Source organism: Baudoinia panamericana (genome assembly GCF_000338955.1).
Source record: "Baudoinia panamericana UAMH 10762 unplaced genomic scaffold BAUCOscaffold_12, whole genome shotgun sequence".
In the NCBI taxonomy this organism is placed as follows: Eukaryota; Fungi; Ascomycota; class Dothideomycetes; order Mycosphaerellales; family Teratosphaeriaceae; genus Baudoinia; species Baudoinia panamericana.
In genome coordinates, this window is record NW_006911268.1 from 407,016 (window position 1) to 422,253 (window position 15,238).

At 53.6% G+C, this 15,238-nt stretch overlaps 7 protein-coding genes across 7 annotated transcripts; 3 read left to right on the forward strand and 4 right to left on the reverse strand.

Annotated features, from left to right (window-relative positions):
- Positions 1 to 265: 265 nt before the first annotated feature.
- Positions 266 to 2,966, reverse strand: BAUCODRAFT_77309 (uncharacterized protein; the record flags this gene model as incomplete). The annotated part of the gene is made up of 2 exons (XM_007681771.1): positions 266 to 577; positions 645 to 2,966. 2 exons carry the CDS (start codon positions 2,964 to 2,966, stop codon positions 266 to 268), a joined length of 2,634 nt encoding a protein of 877 aa, XP_007679961.1.
- A 259-nt stretch (positions 2,967 to 3,225) lies between these two features.
- BAUCODRAFT_37640 (uncharacterized protein) lies at positions 3,226 to 4,241 on the reverse strand. The gene has a single exon (XM_007681609.1). The coding sequence runs from the start codon at positions 4,091 to 4,093 to the stop codon at positions 3,476 to 3,478; it is 618 nt and encodes a 205-aa protein (XP_007679799.1). The 5' UTR covers positions 4,094 to 4,241; the 3' UTR covers positions 3,226 to 3,475.
- A 1,025-nt stretch (positions 4,242 to 5,266) lies between these two features.
- Positions 5,267 to 6,220, reverse strand: BAUCODRAFT_125714 (uncharacterized protein; the record flags this gene model as incomplete). Its single annotated transcript, XM_007681894.1, has 1 exon — positions 5,267 to 6,220. The coding sequence occupies one exon, from the start codon at positions 6,218 to 6,220 to the stop codon at positions 5,267 to 5,269; it is 954 nt and encodes a 317-aa protein (XP_007680084.1).
- Positions 6,221 to 6,367: 147 nt separating this feature from the next.
- BAUCODRAFT_37641 (uncharacterized protein) lies at positions 6,368 to 8,716 on the forward strand. Its single transcript, XM_007681610.1, has one exon. The coding sequence runs from the start codon at positions 6,805 to 6,807 to the stop codon at positions 8,482 to 8,484; it is 1,680 nt and encodes a 559-aa protein (XP_007679800.1). The 5' UTR covers positions 6,368 to 6,804; the 3' UTR covers positions 8,485 to 8,716.
- An 855-nt stretch (positions 8,717 to 9,571) lies between these two features.
- Positions 9,572 to 11,553, forward strand: BAUCODRAFT_76808 (glycoside hydrolase family 47 protein; the record flags this gene model as incomplete). The annotated part of the gene is made up of 9 exons (XM_007681732.1): positions 9,572 to 9,729; positions 9,783 to 9,839; positions 9,888 to 10,056; positions 10,119 to 10,172; positions 10,228 to 10,451; positions 10,515 to 11,130; positions 11,190 to 11,321; positions 11,377 to 11,475; positions 11,527 to 11,553. 9 exons carry the CDS (start codon positions 9,572 to 9,574, stop codon positions 11,551 to 11,553), a joined length of 1,536 nt encoding a protein of 511 aa, XP_007679922.1.
- Positions 11,554 to 11,647: 94 nt separating this feature from the next.
- BAUCODRAFT_151152 (uncharacterized protein) lies at positions 11,648 to 13,879 on the reverse strand (the record flags this gene model as incomplete). The annotated part of the gene is made up of 4 exons (XM_007681895.1): positions 11,648 to 12,992; positions 13,044 to 13,282; positions 13,337 to 13,528; positions 13,748 to 13,879. The coding sequence occupies 4 exons, from the start codon at positions 13,877 to 13,879 to the stop codon at positions 11,648 to 11,650; spliced, it is 1,908 nt and encodes a 635-aa protein (XP_007680085.1).
- Positions 13,880 to 14,411: 532 nt separating this feature from the next.
- BAUCODRAFT_27090 (uncharacterized protein) lies at positions 14,412 to 15,200 on the forward strand (the record flags this gene model as incomplete). The annotated part of the gene is made up of 2 exons (XM_007681556.1): positions 14,412 to 14,633; positions 14,685 to 15,200. 2 exons carry the CDS (start codon positions 14,412 to 14,414, stop codon positions 15,198 to 15,200), a joined length of 738 nt encoding a protein of 245 aa, XP_007679746.1.
- Between the last annotated feature and the right edge of the window lie 38 nt (positions 15,201 to 15,238).

A 15,238-nucleotide genomic window follows, 5' to 3' on the forward strand; every position in this document is an offset into this window, starting at 1 on the left:
CGTCCAAGTGTCAGTGTCTCCGAGCGTGGCAAGGCTAGCTGGCCAGATAATTTGACACGTTGCTCACATACACTTCACCCTGTACTATCTCGGCTCGAGACTATGTTAGTTTTAATGTACGGCACGTCTTATTCGCGTACAATGTCTTCGCTATATGCACAAGAACACGAGATTAGAGCGTCTAATGGCTTGTTGGCCTTTCCGAAGCCGCCTGCCGCAACGCCGGTCGCTAGAGGGATAGACGAGATAGACAAGATGTCAGCGCTCAACTCTTCGCTTTGGTCTCGACTCCCTCATATCCTCTCCTCTCCACGTATTCCAACGTGCGCTGGAAATGTCTCCTTGGATTCTCCAGACCCGAGGCATTCTCAGTGGTGTTGAGGTTGCTGTGAATCAGCTCGATCAGCCCATTGAGGTACTTCGTCGTTACAGCGTCGTTTTCTTGGTCAAAGTAATACACGTAGCGGTTCAGGATTTCGACGAAAAGTTCGACGGAGACGGCAGTGTCCATGCAAGCATCGGCCACGCGAAGAGCGCGTTGAAGGCACTCGAGCACGCGTTTGCCATCGCGGTAGGGCTGTGAGGGTACGTTAGCAGTCAGAATCGGGCGCAATTATGTCGATGGTACAATGATAGATGCGCACCTCCGTCCCACCCTCCGTCTTCTCCCCCTTCTCCACCGCCCACCACAAATGGCTCGCCAAATATACAGCCCGACATTGATCAGGCTTCTTAAGCAGCTTGCTGCCGTGCAATGCACACTTTGTGATCAGTGTATCGTAGTTCTCCCGAGTAAAGCGCTCCGAGCATCCTGAAAGCGCTCCAGCGATGATGCAGATAGCCTGGAATTGACTTCGTGAATCTGATATTGACTCCTCGTATACTGTAAACGCTTGCGCGAAGAACTCGTACGCCATGTCTTCGTTCTCGCACTGGCTCGCTACCTGACCACAGGAGACGAAGAGCCGGAGGACGAGATCGGGAACGCCGGTTGCTGAAACTCGCGTGTAGAGGGAGGAGAGCGTGCCGTGTGCGAACTTGTACACGGCAGCAGATTGGGTTGCGTAGTCGTCATTTGAGAGGTGCTCTCTCCGCTTGAACGATCTTGCGAGTTTGAGAGACGCCGTGAGTAGAGCCGGCGCGGTGTACTTTGTTCGCTCGGTGCCCTCAGCGAAAGCTGTCCGTGCTTTCTGCAGAAGCTGGAATTGAGCCGTGTTGTCTGTGCCCTTGATGAGGTGTACAATCCGTGCTAGCCAGCCTTGTTCTTCGACGGTCTCGTCGGTCTCCGCTGCTGACCGTCGGACTGGTCCGCCAGGGTAGCCAGCTGGTGTCTGCATGCCTTCCTTGATCAGTACGGCCAATATTGACAAGACCCCATCGAGGTTCTCAGTCGTCGTGATCTTGGTCTCGTTCCGTAACAGACTTCTGGCAACCTCGCCAGCCACTGAGCGTCGCGTCGGATACGTTTGTTGTTGGTAAAGTGGTAAGAAGTTAGGTAACGCCAGCGCAGTAAACAGGGAGAAGTACGCTTTCACAGGCGCTAAAAGCAAGCTGAGTAGGTTCGACTGTGCAGGTTGCGAATGTAGGTCGGCTGAGTTCTGGAAGCGGGCTACCTCCTTCGAGGCGTAATGGAGCACTTGATCAACATAGTCCAGGCGCTCTGGGTAAATGTTGAGTGCGAGGTTAGCAAGCGAGACAAGCAACGCCGTGATATCCTGTATTGGCAACCTTTGCATGCCGATGATGTGCACGACTTGCTCATAGAAGATCTCGAAGAGCTTGACATGGTCTGGAATGCCTCTGTGCTTGCTGCTGACACCGTTGACTTGTGTCCCAGACTCGGCCTTGTCTACAGATTCCGTGGACGCGCCCGAAGCGGCAGCTTCTTCAGCCGACTCGGTTGGCTCGCCGTTCGCTTGGCCATGCTCCGTCGACTGGGAACCGTCCGTCTGCGTGCTCTTCTTCGACAGCTTCAGTTTCTCCAGCAGCGCAGAGACGGACTCCTCTTCCTGTCTCTGCTTGTCTTCGGGTAACTGCCCCTCTGCTTCTCGTTGAGCGTAGGCTGCTAACCGATCCATGAGCCCAATGATGATAGCCTTGACATTGACGTGAGGGTTGAGCCGTGCGGTTGCTGACAGGAATTGATCGAGCGTATGCAGGTGAAACTCGTCCGGGAAGACCTGGGTGATCACTTCAAGCAGATACTCCTGAGCTAGAACATCCCGACACTGCACTACTTGCTCCAGAAGCGGTTGTAGTATGACGCTCTTGTAGCTCTCCAGATCGACTAGCTGACTCAAGCGAACGAGATTGCTGCCTACGAGCAGTTGCAGCTCTTGCCGCTCCTTAGTTCGTTGTTCCCGCTCTCGAGAGTGTCCTTGATGTTGTAACCGTACCCACAACTTGTTCATCTCCACGAAGTTTGTCAGTATGAAACTGATGCTGTCCTGCAGGTTGCCCTCTGGGCCGTCTCCCGTGCCTGTGGGTAGCGCGTCTCGCGCCTGACCACTGAGATAATAGCGCAGGAAGAGGCCTCTGATCGGGTGCTGTACTCCTCTGCTCATCTCCATCATGTCCTTCATGATCTCCTTGACCGGCGCATCCTCTATGCCCATATACACCGTGCCTACTGTGATCATTAGGTACAATCGCGGGACGACGTTGCCAGCGTACTGGACAAGCTCATACAGGTCGGCGAGGTGGTTGGTCGGGTGCGAATCGCGAAGATATACGGAAAGATGTCGCAGCGCATCGAAGACGGACATGTACAGCTCGTAGTATTGCTTCGGTCCCAGGCTTGAGGTTCGTAGTTCGGAAACAAGCGTGGAACTGCACTTCAGTGCATCCATGAGCTTGCCGGGCGTCTCCAGACATCGCCGCATCATGATGGCCTGCTGGCGCACCACCGTCAAGGCATCCTCCAACAGCCGCGCCTGGTCCTCCACTGGAGGAGGCGCCGACTCCATGATGCCCCGCTCGTTCACTCGCTTAGGTACCCATGCAAGCCTGCTCGCACCTCTCTCGCAATGTGTCGAGCATGTAATCCAGGGAAGCTTGCAATTGCGCGAGGATCATCAGCATCAATGCTCTCCATCGCCAATCCTCGCTTGTCGTGGCCGCAGCCCGATGTGGCTCGCCTCAGGCACGAACATTCTCCCGTGCTTGTAGAACAAGTTCATGCACTTGTGCGGAATGGATTAACACAACGAGCTTGACAGAGCTTTTCACTGCTCGAATATGACGATTCTAAACGTCGCTAATCATTGCTTTATGCTCTATATGCATTACTACCATTTATAGACTCTGCCCATGTGCTGCACTAGCGGAGCGGTCGTATGATACTCGTCGAACGCTGTCGTGGAGACCTCGCTTCCCTCATCAATCCCATTATCGATACCTCATACACCATGCTTCAACGCTCATCATACATTCAAATGCTCATGCTCGTCATCCTTACTGTTCGTTTGTCTCACATTCACGCAGAGTTCGTTGCGTTCCGGTACGCACCACCAGTGAAGGCAGGCCTTATTGGATAAGAGGTGTGCCACATGCCATCATCGTAGGATGTCGAAGTCTGCACGGGCAGCTCGGTGGTGCTAGCGATCGGTGTCACCGTGAATTCCACAGCTGGCTGGTTGATGATTTGTGTAGTAGCTGGCTGAGTGCTCAAGACCAGAGATGGTGTAATCGTTACCACGGATGCAGCAGCCTCGACAGTCACGGTAGAGCCTGGCCCCTCGCTAGCCATCACGATGGTCGCTGTGGTCTGCTGTGTGATGAAGGTTGTTTCGACACTGCTCACAGGTGTCGCGACGGTGATTGTAGTCGGCGTTACCATTGTTGATACCATGAGGCTTGCCGGTGCGGTGCTTGGCGTTTGTACTACGGTCACGGTGTTCTCTATTGTTGGTTGTGCTGCGGGCGATGCAGTGACAGTTTGATACACAGTTGTGGGCGAGCCCGCTGATGCTCCGTCTGCGGAGCCACCATCGACATCCACCACAGAGTAGGTTGCTGCGGGTTGCGGTCTTGGTAGCGCTTGCGCAGTGATAGCGAGGTATGCAAGCAGTGCAGATGGGAGGATGAGCAACATCTTGAGTGTGTATGTGGTCGAGAGGAATAGGATTGCTCTGATGGTTGTTGAGGTCTTCACGCGTGGAGTCGTATCGCGTTAGGGAGGCAAGAAAGCGTGTAGTGTGGTTTTACAATTATGGGAGGGAAGCTTTTGTATTGGATGGCTCTTGCACACGAAAGATGCAGTCAAGAAACAGACGCGATACTTACCTTTTCTATGAAGCGTACTTGAAAGGCTGGTTGTTGCGGCGATGCGTTGCTGGGAGGTTGGCTTTAGGTGGAAAGTGCGAGCTGGGGAAAGTCGCAATGTGGCTGGGGGCATGACGCACGGACGTCTGGCTTGTCCCACTCCCCAACTTGTTGTCTCACCTCACTTCGGGCATCCCGTATACACTTCCGCTTCTAGATCATAGACATGCAGAGCAGAAGCAGACATTCGCTACTCGATCGATGGCGAAGGTCAGCCGCCGTTGAGTGTTACTACACACTGACCCTATCCAATGCCCAACTGATATGACACATGTCCGGGTCGTAAGTCCGCCGCCTTCGGATGATCGACTGTAGAGCGTTCGGATATTGTGTGTAGCTGCGCAAGTTGTAGTAAAACGACGTTAGCCTAACGCAAGGCCCGCCTCTTTAGCTGGACACCGCTTAGGAGTGCGGAACATAGGCGATCGTCGAGGCTTTCCACCCCCGGAAATCGTTTTCAGGTCGTTCGAGACCTTGGTCCCACAAACACCGAGCCACCTTGCTCCAACAATAACGATCTCGAGTAGGTCGGCCTCGTTAGAATAGCGTTGCGGGCAGGACATGCACTGCTGGTTACGTATGTCATTGTCATAACCTTGTTCCACTCTCACGATCGAATAGTGTCTGCATGGCAAACCTTTCGCGGAGACTCACAATCGCTCATACCCTTCTCAACACCTCTGCACCCACTTCTTGATCGAATCTCGTTCGCCACGTTGTACGAAGGCATGAGCAAGATAGCTTATGGATGCTTTGTCAAAAGTGGCCGGAGATGCCATCAACGGTGACTGTACTTATTGGGCTCCGCAAGATTGCTCATGTTTACTGCTTGCTGTGGGTACTAGGTCCAACTGGAACCTTCTTCTAGAGATTCGGCGGTTGGTGACTCGCGGGAAAACTGCCATTTCGTTACAGTCAAGACAATCTACCCGCTTTGCTCTCATTACCACTCGCCTCCGAGGCCAGCCATGGCTTCTTCATCATCCGCAAAATCATCGCACGTCCGCGATTCTGTACCCAAGTCTGCTCGGTTTGCCGCATTGGGCGCAGTAACATAACTCTGCTCTGCCAGCAGAGCGTCCAGATCGTCTTCCGCGTCGCTTGGATCGTCTTGGAGTGGATCCCTACGTTTCACTAAAGCGCCTTTGCCGGCTTCGGTATTTTCAGCCAGTAACGCATCGAGCTCATCGTCGCTGGTCTCATCGTTATGCAAGAACGATCGTCCCCAATGGCCGTTGGAGGCATGATTGCTGATATAATTCTCGCGTATCATGTCATCAAGCTCGGCTTCATTGGGAACGTCTCCACTCTGTATTTGCTGCTGGTGCTCAGACAAATGGTCGTCCTTGTCGCCAAACGAATCAAACCCGCATTCTACCTGTCGGTCGTTGCCCGCAGGCGGACCATCAAGTGCGCCGCTCATTGCATATTCCTCTCGCCTCTCGGGACTGTCATCACGTCTGTTCGGCTTCGTAGCATCGATCCACGCCTTTCTTGTAACCTGCATACGCTTGCTGTGGCCAAGCTTCTCAACCATAGCTAGGGCATCCTTGAACTTCGCCTTTGGGTAGAGATCATCCAGCCATAACTGATACGTGTTCAGCAGCCTGCCTATATCGCTGCATTCGTGGCCTTTTCCTCTGAACTTTAGCTTCGACTTTGCGATGCGCCGTAGCCGAGGCAGGCCGTTACTGGAGAGAAGTAGATTGTCATCAAGTTTCGGATTTGGCGCTCGCTTCTTGCGGACCTTGATTTCTTCGTCAACGTCCTTGATCTGCGGCACGTAGTGGTTTTCTGCAGGCTTGTCGCGATCAATGGGAAGGTCGCGCAGAAAGTCATCCACGTCTTGGTCGAAGCTGTGAGCCGGCGCAGCCGATCCAGTCGTTGCGGATGGCATTGTTGTAGAGTGATGGAAGTAGCAATATTCAGTTGGAGGGACTAATGGAGACGCGCCGGAAGACGCGCCGGCTGACGCTCCGACCAGGCGTCCCTTTTAGCGCGCGACTCTCCCAAACCGGATGTTCTGCGCTCCAACCACTCTTTACTCAACGTTGCATCCACACGCCTTCAGCAACACCGACGATATCACATCTGACTCGGTTTACTCTGACCTCGTCAACAGTGACACCACCATCTTCGACATACAACAAGTGATCATCTATGGGTTCCTACAAGACCACCGCATTTTCCCCTCTTGTCAGCGCGCCAATCGGCCTTGTTGCTGTCTCTCCAGAGTCTGCCAGCGGACTTTCTTATACCGACTCGGGCTTTGTATCGCTGCTGTGGCTAGTTGTGGGAGGCCCGCGTTGAAAGACGTGGGCGAAAAGACGACAGCAGACTGCCGAACCTGCGCATAACAGAAGCGCGAATGCGCAACGAGTATTGACCATCCATAACTTGTGAACGTCTCAACATCCTGCGGAATCATACAGCCTAACTTCGCTTGCACGATAGTTACATCCTCTTCACAACGTCGACAGAATGCCCGCTATGGACATCGACGGCCATGCGCTTGATGTTCCAGTCCAACGATCCCCACCAATGCGGATCGCGTCACCCGCACAACGGCCTGTGCAGAATGCGATGATGGACGAGCCGCTACCAATTCCGCGACTGGATCATGAGGCGATGAAGGAGAAGGCCAAGAAGCGAAGGAAGAACAAGAAGAAAGCCATGCCTGCAGCAGCACCTGCAGCTAGCGTGACAAGAGGCTTCCAAACGCCAGTCGCCTCCGCCGGCGAGGAGTCAGACATGTCTTACGCCGGCACTCCCCGACTAGGTGCGACTGGTAGTCCGCTAATGCGACCAGCCAGCTCCGGCATAGGCGGCATCAGTGCGCTGAAGGCGCGCCTAGACGCTCTGTCACTCGAAGGCGGACAGCCACGACCTAGTCTAGTGCACGTTATGTCGAACGACTCCGTCACTTATGATAGCACCGCCTCTTCCCGCGCTAGTGACGGCGACAAGACGGAGATGGAGACGTACGATGTGCCGCTCGACGAAGACTTCGCTAGCCCAGATGCAGGCACTCAGACGCCACTTTTCGCATCTCAGGCTGTCGAAGGTGGCTTACGAACGAAGTCTATCTACCGCAAAATGTGCGCCGCAGACTTCGAGCCTCTGCGCTGTCTTGGCAAGGGCGCTTTCGGCACAGTGCACTTGGTCAAGCAGCAGACCACGGGACGCTTGTTCGCTCAGAAGCAATTCAAAAAGGCTAGCTTGACCGTGCACAAGCGCATGATCGAGCAGACGCGCACAGAACGCAACATCCTGGAATCAGTGAACCGTCACCCGTTCGTGGTGAAGCTGTACTACGCATTTCAAGATCACGAGAAGCTCTACCTCATCTTGGAATACGCGCAGGGAGGCGAACTGTTCACCCACCTGGCCATGGAGCGCATGTTTAGCGAGGAGGTGGCAGCCTTCTACATGGCTGAGATGACGCTCGCCCTCGAACATTTGCACCACAACGTGCGGGTCATCTACCGTGATTTGAAGCCGGAGAACTGTCTGCTAGATTCTGAAGGCCATCTCTTGCTTACTGACTTTGGCCTTTCCAAAGTCGCCCTCGAAGACGACGAGCGTGCCAACAGCATCCTCGGCACTATCGAGTACATGGCACCAGAAGTCGTTCAGGGGCAAAGCTATGACTTTGCAGTGGACTGGTGGAGCCTTGGAGCTATTGGCTTTGATCTTCTGACTGGCTCACCGCCTTTCTCAGGCAATAACCATGCTAAGATTCAGCAAAATATCCTCAAGCAAAAGCTACAGTTACCATACTTCCTGGGACCCGATGCGAAAGATCTGCTTACCCGCCTACTGCGCAAGGAGCCGCATAAGCGCCTCGGAGGCACGACGACGAAAGACTTGAAGACGCTAAAGTCTCATCGCTTTTTTCGCAAGATTGACTGGAAGAAGCTTGAGAAGCGGGAGCTTGAGCCACCTATACAGCCTCTGATCACCGACCCAGAGCTGGCGGAGAACTTCAGCAAAGACTTCACTGGTCTGCCCCTGAGTCCAGTAGTGACTCGGAGCAGCAGGAACTCCGAGGACTACATGCCGGCTATGGAGAGACCTTCAGAAAATGACCCGTTCGGCGGCTTCAGCTTCGTAGCAAGTAACAGCTTACTGGATAGCGACGAGATGATGCTGGAGGTATGACTGCATGAAGGCTTTGCAAGGCGGGATTGACGGCATCAGGCTGTAGCGCGGCGGATTGGCGTTATGCATAAGACATTGGCTGATGGAGCAAGTGTGGGCGACTGTGCATGTGATCTGCCTAGCAAATTACCCGTTACATTAATTGCAACATTCGGCTGCTCACTAAGTAGCTCACTGTTTGTTGTCGCCGTCTAATACCCACACCATGCAGGAAGCTTTGTTTGCCAAGCAGGACTACCTTAACTACTATTCCTGATTGATCTGAGTGAGGGGTTCGAAATGCCATGCATTAGCGTCCGCTTAGTCGGTGACGCCTATACGCGGAAGTGGACCGTACCTGGAGCTCAGTCTCCTGTATAAGATTTCACTCTGCCGTATCTGGGCAACACAGCGAGCGCAACGAGCAGAGAGGGCGCCCGGCACGCGCATAATCACACGAAGGCTCGCATTTAATGCACGTATATCGGACATCCCACACTTCGGCCCCGGACGTTCACCCGCGAATGTCTCGCCAAGACAAAGAGCCCACTCCTAACGTCGATCCTTCTCTGCTGCATTGTGTGCAGGTCATGCGGTGCCTGCTGTATAACAATTAGCGCATCCCTGGATCTTCGTAAACCGGATCTTGAAGTCCAGCTCCTCCACTGATCTACCACGGAGATGCAACTCCAATGAACGACCATAAAAATTGTCATTGGCTAACTGCAATGAAACTCTTTGTACGTAACCTGGAACAGGAAGGTTGTTCGATGTCCATCTTGTTGATCTCTATGCTACCGCGTTCGCTTGAGCGCATGTGGTATACACATGCCTGCGAACGGTCCACTGTATGGTTCACTTGCGCGGACTCCACCATCGTTTCCATTAGTTCGTGCAGGATGGATGTTGCAGCTCGGCGGAGCGTAAGCGACTTGTCCACAATGGACATAGGCCGAGGAGGAGCGCGTGACAGTAGATTGCAGGACGCGTTTGAGTAGGAAGAAGGTGAATAAGATGAGCAGGACTCCTCAGAAGATTATGCTGGCAAAGCTGCTCATTATTCCGTCAATTCTGGTGTCTTCCTCGCCCTGATATCTCAACCGCCATCATGCGCTTCGCTACTTCTTTGACCGCTTTGGCGGTGCTTCCTGGTATCTTTGCCGCACCGACGACGCTTGGCCACCGGACCGACTCCACGAGCAGCGCCAGCTCTCGGGCTGATGCGGTAAAGCAGACCTTCCAGATTGCATGGAACGGTTACCAGAAGTAAGCATCGATTTGTGGACTTCACACAACAGCTCGAGGTTTGACGAGAGCAGATACGCCTTCCCAAATGACGAGCTGCATCCCGTTTCGAACTCCTTTAGTAATTCGCGGTATGTGTGCCGCCGGCAACACCTCGATACTGCTGCTAACAACAGTAGCAACGGCTGGGGCGCCTCCGCTGCAGATGCCATTACGACCGCCATTGTGATGGATCTGCCCGATATTGTCAATGTGATCCTCAACTACATTCCTACGATCAACTGGGGCGTCAGCTACCAGAACGAGGCGGTTAGTTTGTTCGAGACGACGATCAGATACATGGCTGGGGTAAGCGCACGCTGCTTGACCCACAGAGTATGAACGATGATGCTGAGGCATGCTTTCCGCAGATGCTGAGCGCTTACGACTTGTTGAATGGACCTTGCTCCGGCATGGCCAACAATGTAAGCTGCGAACAATCCTTCACCTTAGCGAGGAAGTTGTCTGACGGGTCGCGAGACCGGCAATGTCGCCCAGCTGTTGCAGCAGGCACAGAATCTGGCGAACAATTTGAGCTACGCCTTCGACACACCGACTGGGATCCCAAGCAATAACCTGATCTTGGCCAACCGCAGCAATGACGGCTCAACAACCAATAGCATTGCCACCATTGGCACGCTTGTGCTTGAGTGGACACGCCTGTCCGATCTGACAGGAAACACTAAATACGGTCAGCTTGCACAGTACGTCGTGATCAGTTTCCATACCCACGGTTACTACGCTAATTCTGCTATTGCTGCTTACAGGAAAGCCGAATCGTACCTGCTCAACCCACAACCTTCGTGGGCTCAACCGTGGCCAGGCCTTGTCGGTACCAACGTTGACATAGCTAGCGGTCAGTTTGCTGATGCATCGGGCGGATGGAATGGCGGAGACGACAGCTTCTACGAATACCTTATCAAGATGTACGTTTACGACTCATCCAGGTTCGGCACTTACAAAGATCGCTGGGTTGCGGCCGCCGATAGTACCATCAACTACCTCGCTTCGCATCCATCTTCCCGTCCAGACCTTACCTGGCTGGCAGCCTTCAACAACCAGACGACGAACGAGAACAGCGGCCACCTGGCGTGCTTCGACGGCGGTAACTTCATCCTCGGTGGCCTTGTGTTGAAGAAGCAGCAATATGTAGACTTCGGTCTGTCGCTGGTGTCCGGCTGTGAGGACACGTATACCCAGACGTTGACCGGCATCGGTCCAGAGGGCTTTGGTTGGAATAGCTCGACAATCCCGTCCGGACAGGAAGCCTTCTACCAGAAAGCTGGGTTCTACATCACCTCGAGCCAGTACATCTTGCGGCCGGAGGTGATTGAAAGCTTCTACTATGCCTACCGTGCGACCGGCGACACCAAGTATCAAGACGTGAGTATCTTCCCCCAACCTCATCGTAATCAATCACGTCTGCTGACAAGGTTCGTTAGTGGGCATGGAACGCCTTCCTTGCCATCAACAGTACGACGCACGTGGGCTCCGGTTATTCCGAGATTTCGAACGTGAATGCCGCCAACGGTGGTAGCTTTCTTGACTTCCAAGATTCGTTCTTCTTCGCAGAGGTGAGCAAGTGCCGTGTTCGTCGCAGGTTCGGCACTTCGCTAATGCTTGCTCAAGGTGCTCAAGTACTCTTACTTGATACAAGCTGCAGACGCCGTTTATCAAGTGAACCACCGAGGAGCAAATCAGTTCGTCTTCAACACTGAGGCTCATCCTGTACGTTACCGTTAACGCACGCTCAAACATACTTCCACTGACCGTCCGCAGTTCAAGGTTGCGGGCACACCGATATGATATGCTTGATAGGCCTGCCGCGATACTCGTGATCTAGACAATTGAACGACCGTATGCGGTCACTGAACCGGCCTTCTTGGACCATTTAACTATCTCAGCCTGGTTCAGCGCCGGACTGTCGCTGCTGTTCCGCCATGCGAGTGGAGAACGGTGGCTGCATATAGGCGAGCAGCGGGTCTGACGGCTGGTAGATATCCGAGCCAAAGAACTCAGCAAGGTCAACGTCTGGACCAAAGCCAAGATTTTGCATAAACTGTGGGTGCTGACCAGTGTCGGTCCGCTCTAACATGGCGAATTCCTCGAAGATATCCATCATGGGCATTGCTCGATTCGTAGAGTTTGCAGCTGCCATGAAGCCTTGTTCTTGCGGCATCGAATCTGCTGCCCACGCCGAAGGCCCAGCGGCCGCGCCAGTAGCGAATAGAGCGTGGTCTTCTGCCACGCCGATGCCGTGATCCTCAGGAATCGGTATGAAATTGAATCGATCTTGTATATGATCCGAGATGCGTAATCGAGGTGACTCATGGATTTCAGAAACAACAGTCCCGGCTGTGTTATTCGCCAGCACCAATCGAGTCTTCTGGGACTCCAGATCTGTCAGAATATCTAGCGGTCGTTTTCTGGCTGTCGTTTGGGTCGCGTTTTGGATCAAGGCAAGGACGGCGTCTCGGAGCTGTTGGGATCGCTCAGTGTCCGTGCTCGCGCCTAGACGCAACACTCTATTGAGGGCTTCATACGGCCTGCTGGGTGTTTTGATTGCTCCAGGCGCGCCGAAAGGGTCAGACCACGGCGCCCATTCTTCGGAGTCGTCTTCCTTGATGGCGGTTTCGATGTCAGTCGCAGTTTGCAGCGAGTGGCCAGGGAAGTTAAAGGCGGATCCAATCATCCTCTCAACCATTATTGCTGCGATACGCACGACTATTAACCGAGTCTTCTGGGAGTGAGATAATGATTTAGCGTCTGGCCGGAGACGGTCCGGGTCGCCTTTCTCGGACCAGATATCGTCCGCTTGCATGACCGAGATAAGTCGTATTGCGGAACCGATCAGCATCCATGCGGCGAACCAGTCTGACTCCGAAATTTCTAGTAGCGCGAGTATGATGAGTGCTTTTACATGACTCAGCTCATAGTCACGAAAGTGCTGAGGTAGCATCTTGTTCACGGTCTCACGAAGGCGCTGTGTCTGGTCAATGTCTTCATGCTGTAATTGAGCAGAGACAAGCGCCATTATGCTCCACAGCTCCGCATATCCAGCTTTGAACGCCTTACCGTCGAATATTTCTGACTCCAGAGGCATTGCGTACATGAGCTTCAGCATCTCCTGCTTGTCAGTGATCGGCAACCACGAATGGGTAAAAGCGAAGTAGTACTCGAGGAATGTCCACGCATTTGCTGGTAGCTCCGGCCTTTCACTCACAGATGGTCCTGAAACGGGCTCGCTGATAGAGTTAGTATGACATGAGGCAGAAGCGAACTGTGTTTCGACTTACTCATGACGTGATCCAAGCGAAGGGTCAAGGTAGTAGAGCTCGAGATCAGGTCGACTGTGCGCCAGATTCGTGTGCGACTGCGGGTCCGGTGTTTGCTGCGAGACATTTACCGATGGTTGTGGAGAGACTGGTGTCTCTGTAGTAGTCGGATACGGGCACTCGACAGTCCTTCCGGACAGCAGTTGGTCGATCTGTCTCGATATGAGGCTATTGCGCCACTGCTGATGGAGCTCTTCCGCCTATGGGAGTACTCAGCAACACAGTCAATACCAAGCAACGCTGAAGAAGCGTACAGCGGCAGCATCCTTGCCCGTTATCGTAAGGCGTACGTCGCCAGGATCGAGGCTGGCGAGCTCAGTAGCAAGTCTGTGCTCGACTTGAGTGGAGTGGCGTAAGACCCATGCCAGGCTCAATTCGAGGGTACGAATATAGTTCGGCTGAATACCGCGCTTCTTGGGCTGCTCATGGTAGGTGCACTCCCGGCTCTACGCTTTCGTCAGCCAAATCTCTGAAGTCCTATGATATGGGGAATGGTCTTGCTGATGATAATTGTCAGCTATAGTAGGTGGAGGAAGTCTTTTGAGGCATACCCTGGCTGCTACATGTAATACAATACGGTTGTTCACCGTCACACCGTTCGCGACTTGCACGGCTTCATCAATGGTCCGTATCAGTTCCGGTTCTGTTCAAGATATCGCGGGAACCACGAACCACTGATCGCACGCTCGCGAAACCCGTGAGCGCTTCGACGGCTGTCGCTCGTCAAGGTTGAGTTCCGAGGTGCGTTTGCGTGGAACCCTAGTCAGGTCCCCTGCTCCGTTCGCTTCAATTGGCATGGCGTCGCAGATGCGATCTACCCATGATCGCAAAAGTCCCAAAACCAGGCTTGTGAGATCCTCACGGAAGGTTGGACACAGCGTGAGTCGACAGCACGCAATAGGCTGTAATCCGGAGCCTGGATGCCTCAATTACAATCGCGAGCTCTTTATGTACCTTGCCGATGGGAGAAGGAACAGGATGATGGAAGGTTGCTTCCGGGGGATGGAGCAACGGACGGAGGCATGCGGAGAGAGAACCAATGCAATGAAGGAGCGCTATCCTCAATAGTACGTCAGTGTACTCGCATTGAACTAAGATAGAAAAAGACGCATTCGATTCGTTGTCTTCTCCCCTCCGTAACAATGCGTGTTTACGTCAGCCTATGTTACCGGCCGAAAAGTGTTAACTTTTGGCCGAAAGTCTTATCACCGACCACAGAGTTTTGTCCCCTTCGCGCTTCGTCTCAGCGTTCCACCACTTCACCCGCCGTCTATGATGTTCTCGGGCTTTTTGGAGCCACGATAGCCAGGAGCGTAACCAGCAGCAAGAATGGCCGGCTCTGGCAAGCAGCCACCCGAGGTGCAGGCTCGGATCAGAGAGCTGCTCGAGGCAGGCTTTGACCCAACGACTATACACCGAAAGCTGAAGGTGGGAAGAAGTTCCATCTATCGCATGAAGCGATGCCTTCAGCAATATGGATCAGCCTATCTACCCGTAGAGCTGAACAAAAAGAACGGCAGACCCAAAACGCTCAATGCGGAGCAGGAGCTCGTGTGTTTTGCCTTAAGCCATTATAGTATCATGCCTGCTGATAAGCCATAGGAAGTGAGAGAATGGTTACGTGACTCCAAGAACAGGACTCGGTACCTTGACGACCTTGTCTGGCTAATACATGACCGTTTCAACGTCGTCTGCAGCACCACTACGATGTCGAAGTTGAAGCGGAAATGGTTACTTGTCATAGAAGCCGAGGAAGCCGGGCAGCCGCTGGATGAAGAGACCAGGAAGTTGGTCGCCGAGACCCATCCGCTCCTATCAATCCTACAGCAACAGCCACCGCTATCTGGGACAATGACGATGTCAGAGCCCCAGCGTGACGAGGCGCATGAGTTTGCGGTGCAGCAAGACCACGTCTCGAAACCGAAGCGTGGTTTTCTCGACGATGATTCGCCCGCGTACCGGCAGGCCGAGCCTCCGATCGATTCGCGCCTTCTATTGTCTAGCCCGCAAATTCGTGGGATGGTATCAGACTTTCAATGTGCACCGCCACCACCGCAGCAACTCACAGATGCTCATCTGGAGCATCAGTTCCAGTGCGGCGTGGGTGCTCCAGAATGAGATCCTGTCTAAGCAGACAAGCGCCCCACTCCGGATGG